This window comes from Bufo bufo, chromosome 7 (assembly GCF_905171765.1).
Source record: "Bufo bufo chromosome 7, aBufBuf1.1, whole genome shotgun sequence".
NCBI lineage: Eukaryota > Metazoa > Chordata > Amphibia > Anura > Bufonidae > Bufo > Bufo bufo.
Genome location: NC_053395.1, coordinates 100,218,359 through 100,233,561, shown reverse-complemented (window position 1 = coordinate 100,233,561; position 15,203 = coordinate 100,218,359). Strand labels below are relative to the sequence as shown.

At 41.8% G+C, this 15,203-nt stretch overlaps 1 protein-coding gene across 1 annotated transcript in view; it reads right to left on the bottom strand.

The window, feature by feature from the left end:
• SF3B1 (splicing factor 3b subunit 1) overlaps positions 1–15,203 on the bottom strand; it is a 203,636-nt gene that overhangs the window by 69,719 nt on the left and 118,714 nt on the right. Inside the window, exons 15-22 of the mRNA XM_040441882.1 lie at positions 10,601–10,746; positions 10,374–10,520; positions 10,163–10,288; positions 9,848–10,069; positions 5,562–5,744; positions 5,360–5,471; positions 5,155–5,275; positions 2,019–2,150 (exon numbers count right to left, since the gene is read on the bottom strand). Coding sequence (XP_040297816.1) covers positions 2,019–2,150; positions 5,155–5,275; positions 5,360–5,471; positions 5,562–5,744; positions 9,848–10,069; positions 10,163–10,288; positions 10,374–10,520; positions 10,601–10,746 — 1,189 coding nt within the window. The remainder of the gene's footprint in view (positions 1–2,018; positions 2,151–5,154; positions 5,276–5,359; positions 5,472–5,561; positions 5,745–9,847; positions 10,070–10,162; positions 10,289–10,373; positions 10,521–10,600; positions 10,747–15,203) is intronic.

Genomic DNA, 15,203 nt, shown 5'->3' with positions numbered 1-15,203 from the left:
CTGATGCTCAATGTCCTCGGTGTTCTATGGAATATGCGGATCTGATACATATGTTATGGCAATGTACGGCATTAAATGCATTCTGGAGAGAGATACTTGATGTCATACAGAAAGCTTTCACAGTACATATCCCACTGGATCCCAAGGTGTGCATTTTGGGTTATGTATCAGAGTTGAAGACACACTCAAGGTGGCTATAGGTCGTTTGATATATGTGGCTAGGAAATTAATAGCTCTACACTAGATACAAGGTGACTCTCTGACACTTGAGGAAGGTTAATATGTTAGTATAAGAAAAGGCTGTCTTTCAGAAAAGAGAATGTCCCCTCAAATCTAAGAAATTATGGGAGCCATGGCAGGCGCATATGCGGTCGAGTAATATTGAGGGGTAAAGGTGCAGCTGATACCAGAATGAGGTGTGTGTGTGTGTGTATATATAATATATATATATATATATATATATATATGTGTGTATATATATATATATATATATATATATATATATATATGTGGGAGGTTTTCGGTTCAGGGAGGGGTACTGTATGCAATTGGAATATGTATACAAATTTACATGTAACTACATATGTTGAGAATTGCTTCTTGATGTAACTATTGTACGATGCTTCTACTTTCTGTAACACGTGCATATAAAAATTAATAAAAATGATCTGATTCAAAAAAAGAAAAAAGGATTCTCATAATGGGGACAAATGACTGCAGTAACAATCGCTCATCTCCATAGAGCAGAAATGATTGCTGCATGGAAATGCAGCTTCATATCAACTGACAAGGCAATAAAAAAATTCTGATAACTCCCTGCCGAACCATCATTTGTGAAAGGACCAATAAAGTGTTTGGAAGATTAGTAGTTACTCGTGTAAAAATCCACGTCACCTAATTGGACCATTAATCAACTCCATTACAAGGGGTTTGTATGGCTGAAAAAGGTGCATGTCCATCTAAGTTCAGCCTATTAACCTGCAATGTTGAGCTAGAGGAAAGCAACAACACCTCCATAGTCTTAGGGAAAAAAATTCCTTCAAGATCCTAATTAGGGGAATTACAATAAATCCCTTGACCAACATCCCATCTCTAATAACCAAAACCTGTACTACTACAAAACCAGTCATGAGGCATCCTTTTACTCCACAGAGTTTTACCCCTTTCCTGAAAAAAGTTTAAGAGGAAGGCTAACAAAATGGTAAAACATAACTTCTGCTAATAATACTGTGGTTAAAACCGGTGTTTAGGTGGTTGCAAAGACAGTGTATTTAGGAATCAGACAAGGTTTGTCGCTCTCTTTGAGAGTATAATCCCTATGCCACTGGGCTCTTTTCCCTCATCTGGCTGTAGTGGACTGATATTCACTGACAGCAGGGGAGCAGGTGGCAGTAGGAAAATAAGAAATAGCAATATGGATTCCTTATGTTTAGCACTACTTATCGCGGTGACAGATTTCCTTTAACACATAAGCACTAGAGGAGTTAAAGCTCTAAATACAGTGGCCCCAGGAAAGCACAGGAACCAGATCCCTTAAACCAGGGAAGACCAACCTGCGGCTGTTGCACAATTACAGTTCCCAGCATGCCCAGGCAGCCTACACATAAGCATTTGGGAGTTGTAGTTTTTCAACAGCTGGAGGGCCGCAGGATGGGCATCCCTGCCTTAAACTGACTAGCTAACCATGCCTAGTGAACATCTTCCACAATAGTATCTCATCAGGAAGTGTGGACTGCACTACACTAACAGCAGGTTAAATGTGCATGTCAGCAAAAGGAGCCTTTTCTTTATACAGCTTGTATTTTTTATTTTTATTTTTATTTTTTTGACGTTGTTCTAAATTTTGAGCTCTAGGACAAAAATAGCCACAAATTTAAATTTCAATGTAATGCTTTTATATGAGTAATTTCATGAAGGTACTCATGATTGCAAAGAGCTGGACAAAATGTCTTGTTTGGCAGCAAGAGAGTTAATAACAATCAAAAATGTAGCAGGCAGTATAAAAAAGTGCAAGTTACCCAATAGCTTTAGCAATGTAACCGAATGTGTTAACAGTAGCTCTTCTGATCGCTTTCTTATGAGCCTTTAGCAACTCCAACAATTCAAAACAAATCCTCATCCATTCTCTTGCAGATACATATTCTGCTCCCCTAAGGAATACAAAATAAGAATATATTTTAAGACCCAAATAAATCATGTTAAAATGGTATGTGTCAGTGAGTAAGATATATGAAGTATAAAGTGAGTTGTTGCCGTTAAAGGGTGTGCCTCATCTCAGACAATGGGGGCATATCACTAGGATATGCCCTCTTTGTCTGATAGGTGCGGGTCTAAATGGAGCCCTGCAAAGTGGTGGCTGGAGCACTCTGGTATTGCCACCACCAAGCACTTTCCCCATAGAAGTGAATGGGAGCAGACAGCACATGACCGGCCAACGCTCCCATTCACTTCTATGGGCCTGACTGAAATAGCTGAGCCAGCGCTCTTTTCAGCAGCCCCAAAGAAATGAATGGAGGGCCACTGTGCATGCGCCCTCCACAACTTTCATGGCTCCATTCTCGATGTAGATGCGAAACACTCACATGTGGGGCATATCCTAGCAATATGTCCCCATTGTTTGAGATGAAACAACACCTTTAATGTTTTGAAAACAGGATGGCTGGGTATATGTGCATCGCTTACCTGCACTGGAATGTACTATGGGAAGAAGGCAAACCAGCTAAGGCTGTAGGATTTTGTGTACAATGTTATGCTGAAAAATTTAAAGGGGTTGTCCATCTTCGGGGGCTCTTGGGGCAGAGCTGAACCCGGACATACCTCAATTTTCACCCCGGCAGCCCCCCTGACATGAGCATCGTCGCAGTTCATGCTCCGATGCTCTCCTTTGCCCTGCGCTAAATCGTGCAGGGCAAAGGCATATTTTGGAGATCCGGTGACGTACCGGGGCTCTCCATGGGGCTGCCAGGAACCCGGTGACTTCACCGGCACTGATGGGCGGGATCTAGCGCTGCCCTAGCCAGTAAAACGGCTACGGCAGCGCTAAAGCCCGCCCATCAGAGTCGGTGACGTCACCGAACACACTGCCGGGCGGAAGTTTCCGCCTGGCCGTGTGTTATTGAAAACAAAAGAGCCTGTGCCCTGCACGATTTAGCGCAGGAAGGGAGCGCATCGGAGCATGAGATGCTCTGATGCTAGCCTCAGGGGGGCTGCCTGGGTGAAAATAAGGGTATGTCCGGGTTCACCTTTGAACCCGGACAACCCCTTTAAACATGGTGCCCAAAACAGCACCCGTGGCTCATGTCTGCAACCTGCAATAATGGCGGCATCTAATGGTGCACTTCCAGGTTAAGACCAGTTCCCTGTGCGACATTCGGCGAAGTCAGTCTTGCGGCCTAATACACCAAGTCTCTCTGAAGAGACGCAGCGTATTAGAACTGCAATTCCAGGAATGGATAACATTGGTGGGGGTCCAACTCCCGGCACCCCTCTGATCAGCTGTTCCAGTAAGCCGTCGTGCTCACCAGAGCTCTGGTCAGTGCAGCCAGCTCTTGGCATCTCTCCAAGCACATTACTACTTCTATGGGGCTGAGCTGACACTAAGCCATGTGACCGACGAATGGTGACCTAGGCTCTCACGGGGCATCGGCCTCTAACAGCTGATCAATGGGGGTCCAAGGTGTCAGACCACTGCAGATCTGATATTGATAAATTATACTGATTACCTATCCTCAAGATAGTTAACCAGATAACCCCTTTAAAACATTTTTCCACAAGGGGACCTGAAGTGGTGATCCTTTACATAACACACTGTACATTCGGCATCTGCACCTGACATAGCAATTGCACCCCATGTCAAAGGAGCCTGATGGAGTGACAGAAGTCTACCTCTGTTTAACTGCTTAGATGCCAGGCTCACTTTTGACCGCGGTATCTATGGGCTTAAATGGGCAGGTTCGGAGCTAGCTCTGATCTCGCCATTGCAGCTGGAGCCTGTCTCACCCCTACGATGTAACTACATCAAGGTGCACAAAGTTAGCCCTTACGACATACTGTTACAGAAAGGGTTAAAGAATTATACAGTCATTCTGACATGGATTTTCAAAGTACCGTATATACTCGAGTATAAGCCGACCCGAGTATAAGCCGAGCCCCTAATTTTACCCCAAAAAAATGGGAAAAATTATTGACTCGAGTATAAGACTAGGGTGGGAAATGCAGCTATAATGCAGAGTGTATGTGTATATAATGCACACACTCTACATTATATACACACATCTGCAAGAGGGTGACTCCCTGTATTTAATGCAGAGTGTGTGCATTATATACACACACACTCTGCATTAAATACAGGGAGCCATCCACAGATCTCCCCCCTAAACAGTGCCATCCACAGATCCCCCCTCCCCTAAACAGTGCCTAGATGGCACTGTTTAGGGGAGGGGGTATCAGTGGATGGCACTGTAGGGGGATCTGTGGATGGCAGTGCCATCCACAGATCCCCCTACAGTGCCATCCACAGATCCCCCTACAGTGCCATCCACAGATCCCCCTACAGTGCCATCCACAGATCCCCCTACAGTGCCATCCACAGATCCCCCTACAGTGCCATCCACAGATCCCCCTACAGTGCAATCCACAGATCCCCCTACAGTGCCATCCACTGATCCCCCTACAGTGCCATCCACTGATCCCCCTACAGTGCCATCCACAGATCCCCCTACAGTGCCATCCACAGATCCCCCTACAGTGCCATCCACAGATCCCCCTCAACGACGCTCACAGCAGTATTCTTACTTTGTCTTTGCTCCGGTAATACAGGCATTGCGGGGAGCGGCGCTCACTCACTGACGTCACGCGCCTTCTCCCACTAGACGGCGCAGGCGAGTGACGTCAGTGAGTGAGCGCCGCCCCCCGCACTGCCTGTATTACCGGAGCTAGACTAGACTCTAGTATAAGACGAGGAGGCTTTTTGAGCACAAAAATGTGTGCCAAAAAACTCGTCTTATACTCGAGTATATACGGTACATACAACTATTTTATCGAGTCTATATAGTTTGTATTGTGATAGATCCTCTTAAATGTAATGGATGATCAGTGTATAATACATTATGCAATGAAACTCAAAAACAAAGAAGGAAATGAATTTAAACATACCGATCAGCAATGCGACCAACCAAATCAATGCAATTCTCCTGCACTTTTTCATGCCTGTTTTTCAAAATGGGTGTAAGTCTCGGCAGTAAATCTTTTATCGGAGGAGTCATTTTGTGCATACCTATTTGAGACGTAATCAATAAATTTAGCAAGTAACAAAGGCAAAATCCCATACACTGAATGCATAAAAATTTAACTCCATTACCTATAACATTAACAATTGCCTTCAGGGCTCCTAAAATGCTGCCAAGTACTTCAGGATATTCCTCTCCAAGATATTCATACAAAACCACACCTAAATGACCCATTAATTTTTCCTAAATTGAGGAAAAAAAATAAAATGAAAGTTATATAATGTCAAGTCACTCTTATGCAAAGCTAGTGAGTTTCAATATATGTAAGCGTACCTCTTGACAAGTTTTCATGACAACTGCAGTACGAGAGATTAAATCTGCGGCCTGTTGCCTCACTTTTGCAGACTTGTTGTTCAAGCGCCACAAGACTGTACCACATATCTGGGGCAGATATGGTTTTACTCTTTTGCCAAGAGCATTGACAACTGTGCCAAAACCATTCAACATCACAGAGTCCTGGAAGGGGGAAAATCACATTTTAACAAATGTACACATTCAATTAGGTCTTTAGATGGTCAAATTAAAGGATTTTCTCATCTTAAAGAGGACCTTTCACTAGTTTAAAAACTAAAAACCATCTATATCAGTGGGCAGAGCGGCGCCCAGGGGCCCCCCTGCACTTACTAGTATGTCTGGGCGCCGCTCCGTTCGCCCGGTATAGGCTCCGGTGTCTACAGCTCCATCTGTTGTACTGGGCGGAGTTTTTGTATTAGGGTTGTCCCTTGCTGCAGCACTGGCCAATCGTAGCACACAGCTCATAGCCTCGGAGTCCCAGGCTATGAGCTGTGCGCTACGATTGGCCAGCACTGCAGCAAGGGACAACCCTAATACAAAAACTCTGCCCCGTACAAAAGATAGAGCTGTAGACACCGGAGCCTATACCGGGCGAACGGAGCGGCGCCCAGACATACTAGTAAGTGACCCCTGGGCGCCGCTCTGCCCACTGATATAGTTAGTTTTTAAACTAGTGAAAGGTCCTCTTTAATTATGAACACATGTTTACAATGCAGTAGAAAATGCATTCTTATTTTGGGCTAAGGCTAGTTTCACGCTAGTGGTACATTCTGCCAGCATAGAAAAAGCCTGCTGGATACTACCTGACCCCACCAGAGTCCTTTGACTATAATGGTACACGGTGGGGATCCAGCTGCTTATGCTCTGGCCTTTTACGGCAGGTCGTGTACCTGCTGTCTGGGGTTTATTGGTGTTCACTTACATCTTATCTATACTGTTTATTTGCCCATATTGTGGGTAAAACAACATGTTTTGTCACTTGCACTTTTTATCTTTGATTTATCAAAAGTTAAAATTTTATGTTCCAGGCTTTTTAGGGATATGATCACTATGGTACCTCCTTATCATTGCAATAATTGTACTTCAGTAATAGAACATTTAATACAATATGACATTTTCCACATTTTAATGTATCTGCTTTGATACCTCACAAAATATTTAATTTACCAAAGTCTCCAAAAGCTATTTTTTAATCGTTTCCGAAGAATTAACACAAAATGGAGGTAAAATTTAAGGATTTTGAATTTATGTGGAACACATCAATTGGTAAAATTAGTTAAACTTAAATGCTACCACCCTGATTCAGCAGTTTTTAGAAATATCTCATACATGCCCCTGGATACTCAAATGCCTCAGAATGGCACCTCGTGAAATTCAGGGCTTCCAGTTAATTAGGATATTTTACATGCAATTTCATGTTTGCAGCGACCATGAAGTGGCAAATCAAATTCATCTAGGGGTGTAGTGAGAATTTTGACTACACAGGTATTTCATTGAATTTATTAAAATTGGGGTGTGGAAATAAACAACATGTTTCCAATAATATGTAGTTTTAGCTCAATTTTTCATTTTCTCAAGAGTTACCAAGACAAAACATGCCACCAGAAGAGGAGTGCCATTTTGCTTTTGAAACACAAACGCCACTAAAGTAACTATTCAGCTGAAACATCTAAGAAATAGCCCGATTTTGGAAAGCACACTGCCAAGGAATTCAGCTATAGGTGTAAGTGATAGTTTTGACTTCACAGGCGTTATCAGAATTTTATTTGGACTTTGAAAATTAAAGTTTATTACTTTTTCCAATAGTACATTGCAGTAGGCCCACATTTTTCACTTCTAAAATAATGGAGCAAGCTGCTACACAATTTCTCCAAAGTATAGAAATATCCAATATGTGGTCATACATCACCCCGCAAGGTTCAGTTGGGCAGGAGAACCATTTGGATTTTTTAACAATGATTTTTCTGAAATGATTTATTAACCGCTATAATTATTTTTTTGTTGACTGGGCTGTATGTCAGGTACATTTTGGTGGGGCAAACTATTGTTATATAGATACCACTTTGTGGTACAGAAGGGCTTTTTTTTATATTTTATTTTTAGTTCACAGTGTGATAAAGAAAATAACTATTCTGCAAGTTGACATTATGGTGATACCAAATTAAAATTTTCATGTTTTACGACTTTTGAATCATAAAAAGTGTCACCATAAGGCCTCGTTAACATTTCTGTTTTTCACCGACATGTGCCGTTTGCATTTTCCATGGACAGCACACAAACCCATTTATTTCAGTGTGTCTGTTCATACATCAGTATTTTTTTTACTGACTAGGAGGGCTTGTTCACACAAACTTTTTGGCGTTCCGTATACGGAACCATTCATTTCAATGGGTCCGTTCCGTGGCCCCGCAAAAATTACGAGGCATGTCCTATTCTTGTCTATTTTGCGGACAAGAATAGGCATTTCTATAATCTGCCTCCTGTTTCGTTCCGCAAATTGCGGAAGGCACACGGGCGGCATCCGTTTTTTGCGGATCCACAATTAGCTGACTGCAAAAAACGGCACGGTCGTGTGGACGAGCCCCGAGTCAGTGAAAACATCACAGAGAACTGCACTACTTTTGTCCAGGATGCTAATCAAACACCTCCATTATAGTCTACAAGTCCATGAAAATCATGGATAGCATCCGTTTTTCACTGACCACTAAATAGGAGATGCTCTGCAGATTGTGGGCTATGGATGGCATATGGAGGGCAAAAAACTAACACGCAGACCAAACATGGATGTTTCATGGACATCTTCACAGATGTAACAGATTGAATTTTTACGATGTGAAACTGACACGGAAATTTAAACGAGGCCTAAGATTTTTATTTTTCCGTCAAGGCAGCTGTATAAGGGCTTGTTCTTTGAGAAACAGACTGAAGTTTTAAGGATACCATTTTGTGGTACAATTGGCTTTTTGATCACTTTGTACTCTACAGGGTGGGCCATTTATATGGATACACCTTAATAAAATGGGAATGGTTGGTGATATTAACTTCCTGTTTGTGGCACATTAGTATATGTGAGGGGGGAAACTTTTCAAGATGGGTGGTGACCATGGCGGCCATTTTGAATCCAACTTTTGTTTTTTCAATAGGAAGAGGGTCATGTGACACATCAAACTTATTGGGAATTTCACAAGAAAAACAATGGTGTGCTTGTTTTTAATGTAACTTTATTCTTTCATGAGTTATTTACAAGTTTCTGACCACTTATAAAATGTGTTCAATGTGCTGCCCATTGTGTTGGTTTGTCAATGCAACCCTCTTCTCCCACTCTTCACACACTGATAGCAACACCGCAGGAGAAATGCTAGCACAGGCTTCCAGTATCCGTAGTTTCAGGTGCTGCACATCTCGTATCTTCACAGCATAGACGATTGCCTTCAGATGATACGAGATGTGCAGCACCTGAAACTACGGATACTGGAAGCCTGTGCTAGCATTTCTCCTGCGGTGTTGCTATCAGTGTGTGACGAGTGGGAGAAGAGGGTTGCATTGACAATCCAACACAATAAGCAGCACATTGAACACATTTTATAAGTGGTCAGAAACTTGTAAATAACTCATGAAAGAATAAAGTTACGTTAAAACCAAGCACACCATTGTTTTTCTTGTGAAATTCCCAATAAGTTTGATGTGTCACATGACCCTCTTCCTATTGAAAAAACAAAAGTTGGATTCAAAATGGCCGACTTCAAAATGGCCGCCATGGTCACCACCCATCTTGAAAAGTTTCCCCCCTCACATATACTAATGTGCCACAAACAGGAAGTTAATATCACCAACCATTCCCATTTTATTAAGGTGTATCCATATAAATGGCCCACCCTGTATATTTAGGCCTCTTGCACATAAGCAATACTGAATGTGTCAGGGTCTGTTCAGTGAAAAACTGACAGTTTTGCATGCAAGTTGAATGAGTTATCTTAGACAATACACAGCATCTTCTACAAACCATCCGTTTAAAACTGTTTGCATCTGGATGCCATCCATGGTCTGTCGAGACTCATAGCATTTTAATTGTCAAGTCAAGGCAGCTGTGTGATGGATTGTTCTCTTTATACCTTTTTTGCAAGGTGAGGTGACCAAAAACAAAGTTCTAAATAAGTGACACAATCCCTCTATAGATCAGGTTGTTTTGTAGAAACGCAATGCATTTGAACATTTCAGTTCGCAGTGTATCCGTAAAAAAATAAATAAATAAAAAATACACATACTTCTGTAGTCTGCTCCTGGAATGCATAAAGAATTCCATCAATCAACTGCTCTTCTAACTTATGGTCAATATCTGCAGCTCCAAGATTTCCCATAATTTTCTCAATAGTTTCCATGACCATTTTTCTGTATTGTTCTGCTTCATCCTTTAAGTCATCCACAATTCTAGAAATTATTTCTGCAGCACCCACTTTATTTGCAAGTTCCACCGTTGTGTCCACTAACTGCAAATATTAGGTAAACAATAATTACATCACAACATCAAGTGGTTAAAAGGGAAGGAAAGGGGAAGAAAAAAAAAGTGAACTTATGTCTACCTGTCTGTAGTTTCTTCTGTCCAGAGCCATTCTATGCTGCCAGAAGTGCTTGAAAAATGGAGGAAGAATTTCTGTCTTTATGTAATTTGCTTCAACACCATCAGTACCACAGCACTGCTTAACAACCTAGAAAAAAAAATAAACAAATTTATATTGAAACTTTCAAGACTTGGGAATAATTTGTAAAAGTAGTAAGAAAATAAATTCTTACCTTAAGAACAATTTTCTTCATCTCTTCATCAGGGGATTGGAATTCTCTGATTAAAATCAACATCACTTCTCTGGTATAGTAGTTTGCATACTCCGCATCCATGAGAGGAATAAGATATCCAATCGCCTTTAAGAATGCAGCAAGACCCTGTGATGCACAAAAGAAATAGTAACTTGCAACCCCAGTAGTGCAATTGTCCAAAAATATTTATGAAGTTTCACAAATACCTTTCCTCTGTGCTGTCGAATACCTTTCCACAGAGGCTTCAGCACGGAATCAAAGGACTCAATACCATAGGGAGTGGCTGCTTCCGCTAAAGCTGCAATAGCCAAAGCACTAATTGTACGAACTTTTTGTTGCTCATCCACCAATCCTTACAAAGAAGAAAAACAAGACACTTATATGTAAGTGATTTAAAAGCACCAAGAATAATCAGTCCTGTTCCAGGGCATTAATACAAAAATAAATAGATTCATATTAAAAAAAAAAAAAAAAAAAAACACACACACACACACACACACACACACACACACACACACACACACACACCACCCTTGTCCATTAACCGCTTCAGGACCCTGCCATTTTTCACCTTAAAAGGACCAGGCCATTTTTTGCAAATCTGACATGTGTCACTTTATGTGGTGATAACTTTAAAACGCTTTTACTTATCCAAGCCATTCTGAGATTGTTTTCTTGTCACATATTGTACTTCATGACCGTGGTAAAATTGAGTAAAAAAATAATTATATTTTGAATTTATAAAAGTAAAATTTAACCAAAAATTTGGAAACATTTGCTAATTAGCAAATTTCAATTTCTCTACTTTTATAATATATAGTAATACCTCCAAAAATAGTTATTACTTTACATTCCCCATATGTCTACTTCATGTTTGGATCATTTTGTGAATGCCATTTTATTTTTTGGGGACGTCAGAAGGCTTTAGGGTTGTTGCAGGTATCGAAATTTCGATACCCAATCGATACTTTTGTCCCAGTATCGATACGATACCGGGATTTCCATTTTTTCGATACTGGGCTGCGCTGCTGCGCAGTCTAGCATCTCTGAACATGTGTGCTGCTGTAAGCGCGCTCATGTTCCCTCAGCAGCACAGGGGAGAAGGAAGCAGGGTCTCCCTCCCCCTGTGCTGCTGCCGCCACCAATGGGAAGAGAGGGGCGGGCACACTGCGCCACCAATGATAGGACTTTTCCTACACAGAGCGGCACCCAGAGATGTCCCAGCACTTATTATTCCTGGGCGCCTCTCCGTTTGCCTGCTGTGCCCCATTACTGTCTCCTCTCCTGTTCCATATGCTAATTACTATCGGAGCAATGGGGAGGAGACCATCAGCTTCTCTAGTGGGCGTTCCTTCTCCCTGCGCTGCGATTGGACAGCGTAACAGCCAGGTAGAAGGAACGCCCACTAGAGAAACTGATGGTCTCCTTCCCATTGCTCCGATAGTAATTAGCATATGGAACAGAAGAGGAGACAGTAATGGGGCACAGCGGGCAAACGGAGCGGCGCCCAGGAATAATAGTAAGTGCTGGGACATCTCTGGGTGCCACTCTGTGTAGCCTAATACTTAAAGTCTGGACCCAGGAAAAGTAGTCTTTAACACATCATACAGGAGGCAGGTGCCGGCAGCAGAATCGCATTGCCAGCACCCTGCCCCTGACAGGGAGCTGCAATCAGCAGCAGTTGACCCCTTAGGTGCGGCACCTGAGGGTTTAACTGCCGCTGATCTGCCAGTACCCGCCTCCTGTATTAAGGGGTAATTATCATTGGTGGCACAGTGCGCCCGCCCCTCTCAACCCCCCAGTATTAAAATCATTGGTGGCAGTGGCCACAGGGTCCTCTCCCCTCATTGGTGGCAGTGGCAGCTTCTAATCGCAGCCCTAGCTGTGCTACTGAAGCCCTGGCTACCATGGTAACATCCCTGATTCTGTGTGCACAGAGCAGCAGGGAGAGTGTGAAGTCCTATTCACCCTGAATAGGACAAGTGATGAAAAAAATCCAAGGTTCTAGCCCCTAAGGGGGGAAATAGTTACTAAATAAAAAGTGTAAGTTAAAAAAAAAAAAAAAAAAATATTAAGTATGAATCATTAACAATTTCACATATAAAATGTATAAATAAACATATTACATATCTCCACGTCAGAAAAGTCCAAACTATTAAAATATTTTAAAAAAATCTATGCGGTGAACGCCGGAACAGAAAAAATTTATAAAAGCTGTGCGATTCGCCATTTTTTAAAATGCGGAATGCACGTGGCTTTTTTGGTTTAATTTTTGGCATGTTATCGAGTATCGCAATACTTTATGGTATCGAAACCGAATCAAAAATTTGGTATAAATTTGGTACTCTAGAAGGCTTAGAAGTAAATTCACTTTTTAAGGACCAGTTCAGGTCTGAAGTCACTTTGTGAGTCTTACATAATAGAAACCACCCAAAAATGACCCCATTTTAGAAACTACACCCCTCAAGGTATTTAAAACTGATTTTACAAACTTTGTTAACCCTTCAGGTGTTCCACAATAATTTATAGAAAATGGAGATGAAATTTCAGAATTTCACTTTTTTGGCAGATTTTCCATTTTAATCAATTTTTTTTCCCACTAACAAAGCTAGGGTTAACAGCCAATCAAAACTCAATATTTATGGCCCTGATTCTGTAGTTTACAGAAACACCCCATATGTGGTCGTAAACTGCTGTACGGGCACACGGCAGGGCGCAGAAGGAAAGGAACACCATACGGTTTTTGGAAGATTTTGCTGGACTGGATTTTTTGACACCATGTCCCATTTGAAGACCCCCTGATGCACCCCTAGAGTAGAAACTCCAAAAAAAAAGTGACCCCATTTTGGAAACTACGGGATACGGTGGCAGTTTTGTTGGTACTATTTTAGGGTACATATGATTTTTGGTTGCTCTATACTACACTTTTTGTGAGGCAAGGTAACAAGAAATAGCTGTTTTGGCATCGTTTTTATTTTTTTGTTATTTACAACATTCATTTGACAGGTTAGATCATGTGGTATTTTTATAGAGCAGGTTGCTACGGACGCGACAATACCAAATATGACTACTTTTTTGGGTTGTTTGTTTCAGTTTTACATAAAGCATTTTTGAAAAAAAAAAAAAGATTTTTTAGTGTCTCCACATTCTGAAAGCCGTATTTTTATTTTTTTTTTTTGGGCGACTCTTGTTAGGGGCTCATTTTTTGCAGGATGAGATGACGATTTGATTGGCACTGTTTTGGGGTGCATATGACTTTTTGATCGCTTGCTATTACACTTTTTGTGATGCAAGGTGACAAAAAAAAGTTTTTTGGACACTTACGGTGGTAACCTTGTTACAGACGCGGCAATATACCAAATACATATACTTTTTTTTATTTACTTAAGTTTTACACAATACCAGCATTTTTTTTAAACAAACAAAAAAAAATATATGTTTTAGTGTCTCCATATTCTGAGCCAGTTATTTATTTTTTTGGGCGATTGTGTTAGGTAGCGGCTCATTTTTGTGGGATGAGGGGACGGTTAGATTGGTACTATTTTGGGGGGTATACGCCTTTTTGATCGCTTGGTGTTGCACTTTTAGTGTTGTAAGGTGACCAAAAAATGGTTTATTTAGCACAGTTATTTCATTTTTTAGGTCCTGTGTTCATTTTATAGATACCCAATATGTGTACTTTTCTTTTTTCCCCTATTTTCGATATTTTTTTATTTCCCTTTATTTTGGCAAAATGATTTTTATTTTAATTATTTTTACTTGAAAACTTTATTTTTTTAAACTTTTTTTCACTTTAATTTTTTGGCCCACTCTGGGACTTCAACAATGGGTCTGATCCCCTTTACAATGCATTCCAATACTTCTGTATTGGAATGCATTGGATGTAAGTGTAATAAAGTGTGCATTACACATACAGCTTCCTGCCGCTCTCCCCTGGAAGGCATTGCGCTGCCTTCCATGCCATCGGGTCCCCGTCACAGCAGCACGGGGACCCGATGGCAGCTCCGATACCCGTGAGGACATCGCATGTGCCGCGGTCAGCGTGGCACATCAAGGGTTAATTTCGACGCATGCAGCAGGGGTCCGGCTATTAGTCAGTGACTGCTGGACCCCTGCCGCTGATCGGGCGGGCGCAGCTCCTGCACACGCCCAATCACAGTTAAAACCCCGCTTTATTACAACAAAAAGAAAAAATATGTACACATGTGAAACTCCAGCATGGCTGTTGCGGCAGACAAGTGGAGAATTAGCCAGACACAAACCACAGCATGAAGCTTTTAGTGTCCGGTTCTCCCCCTGTCTGCCGGAATGCGTACAGATCTCCGTCGGATCCCATTATACTTAATGGGGCTGGCGGACATTCCGTCCGCATCTGGCAGTGCCAGAACCGGTGAATTCTGGCAGGATGTTCTCTCTGGACCGCCCCTGCACTGGTTCTGGTAATTATTTATGGCCTGATCGGGTCCCGCAGCCAATGTTTTTAATAATGGGCAGGGCCTCTGTTTGATGCCCCCCCCCGCACTCGGGCAAGCCTTTGAATCTGATAATGTTGGAAGGCTTTCAGAACGCCGTTTCCCTCACCCCGTCCCTGCCACTGCCAGCAAGACATATCCTCAGAAATGATGCCGGGTGTGTAGCAACCATGGAAGGAGGAGGGACACCCGAATTTACTGTCCCAGTTGCCCATCACAACCAGGCCTCTGCAATAACCCCTGTTTTGAGATGTACCATACGGTTGCTAATTATTAATTTTATTTAATACCAAAAAGGGTGGGTCTTTTCAGGAAGTCAATTCATTTTCTGTTTAGT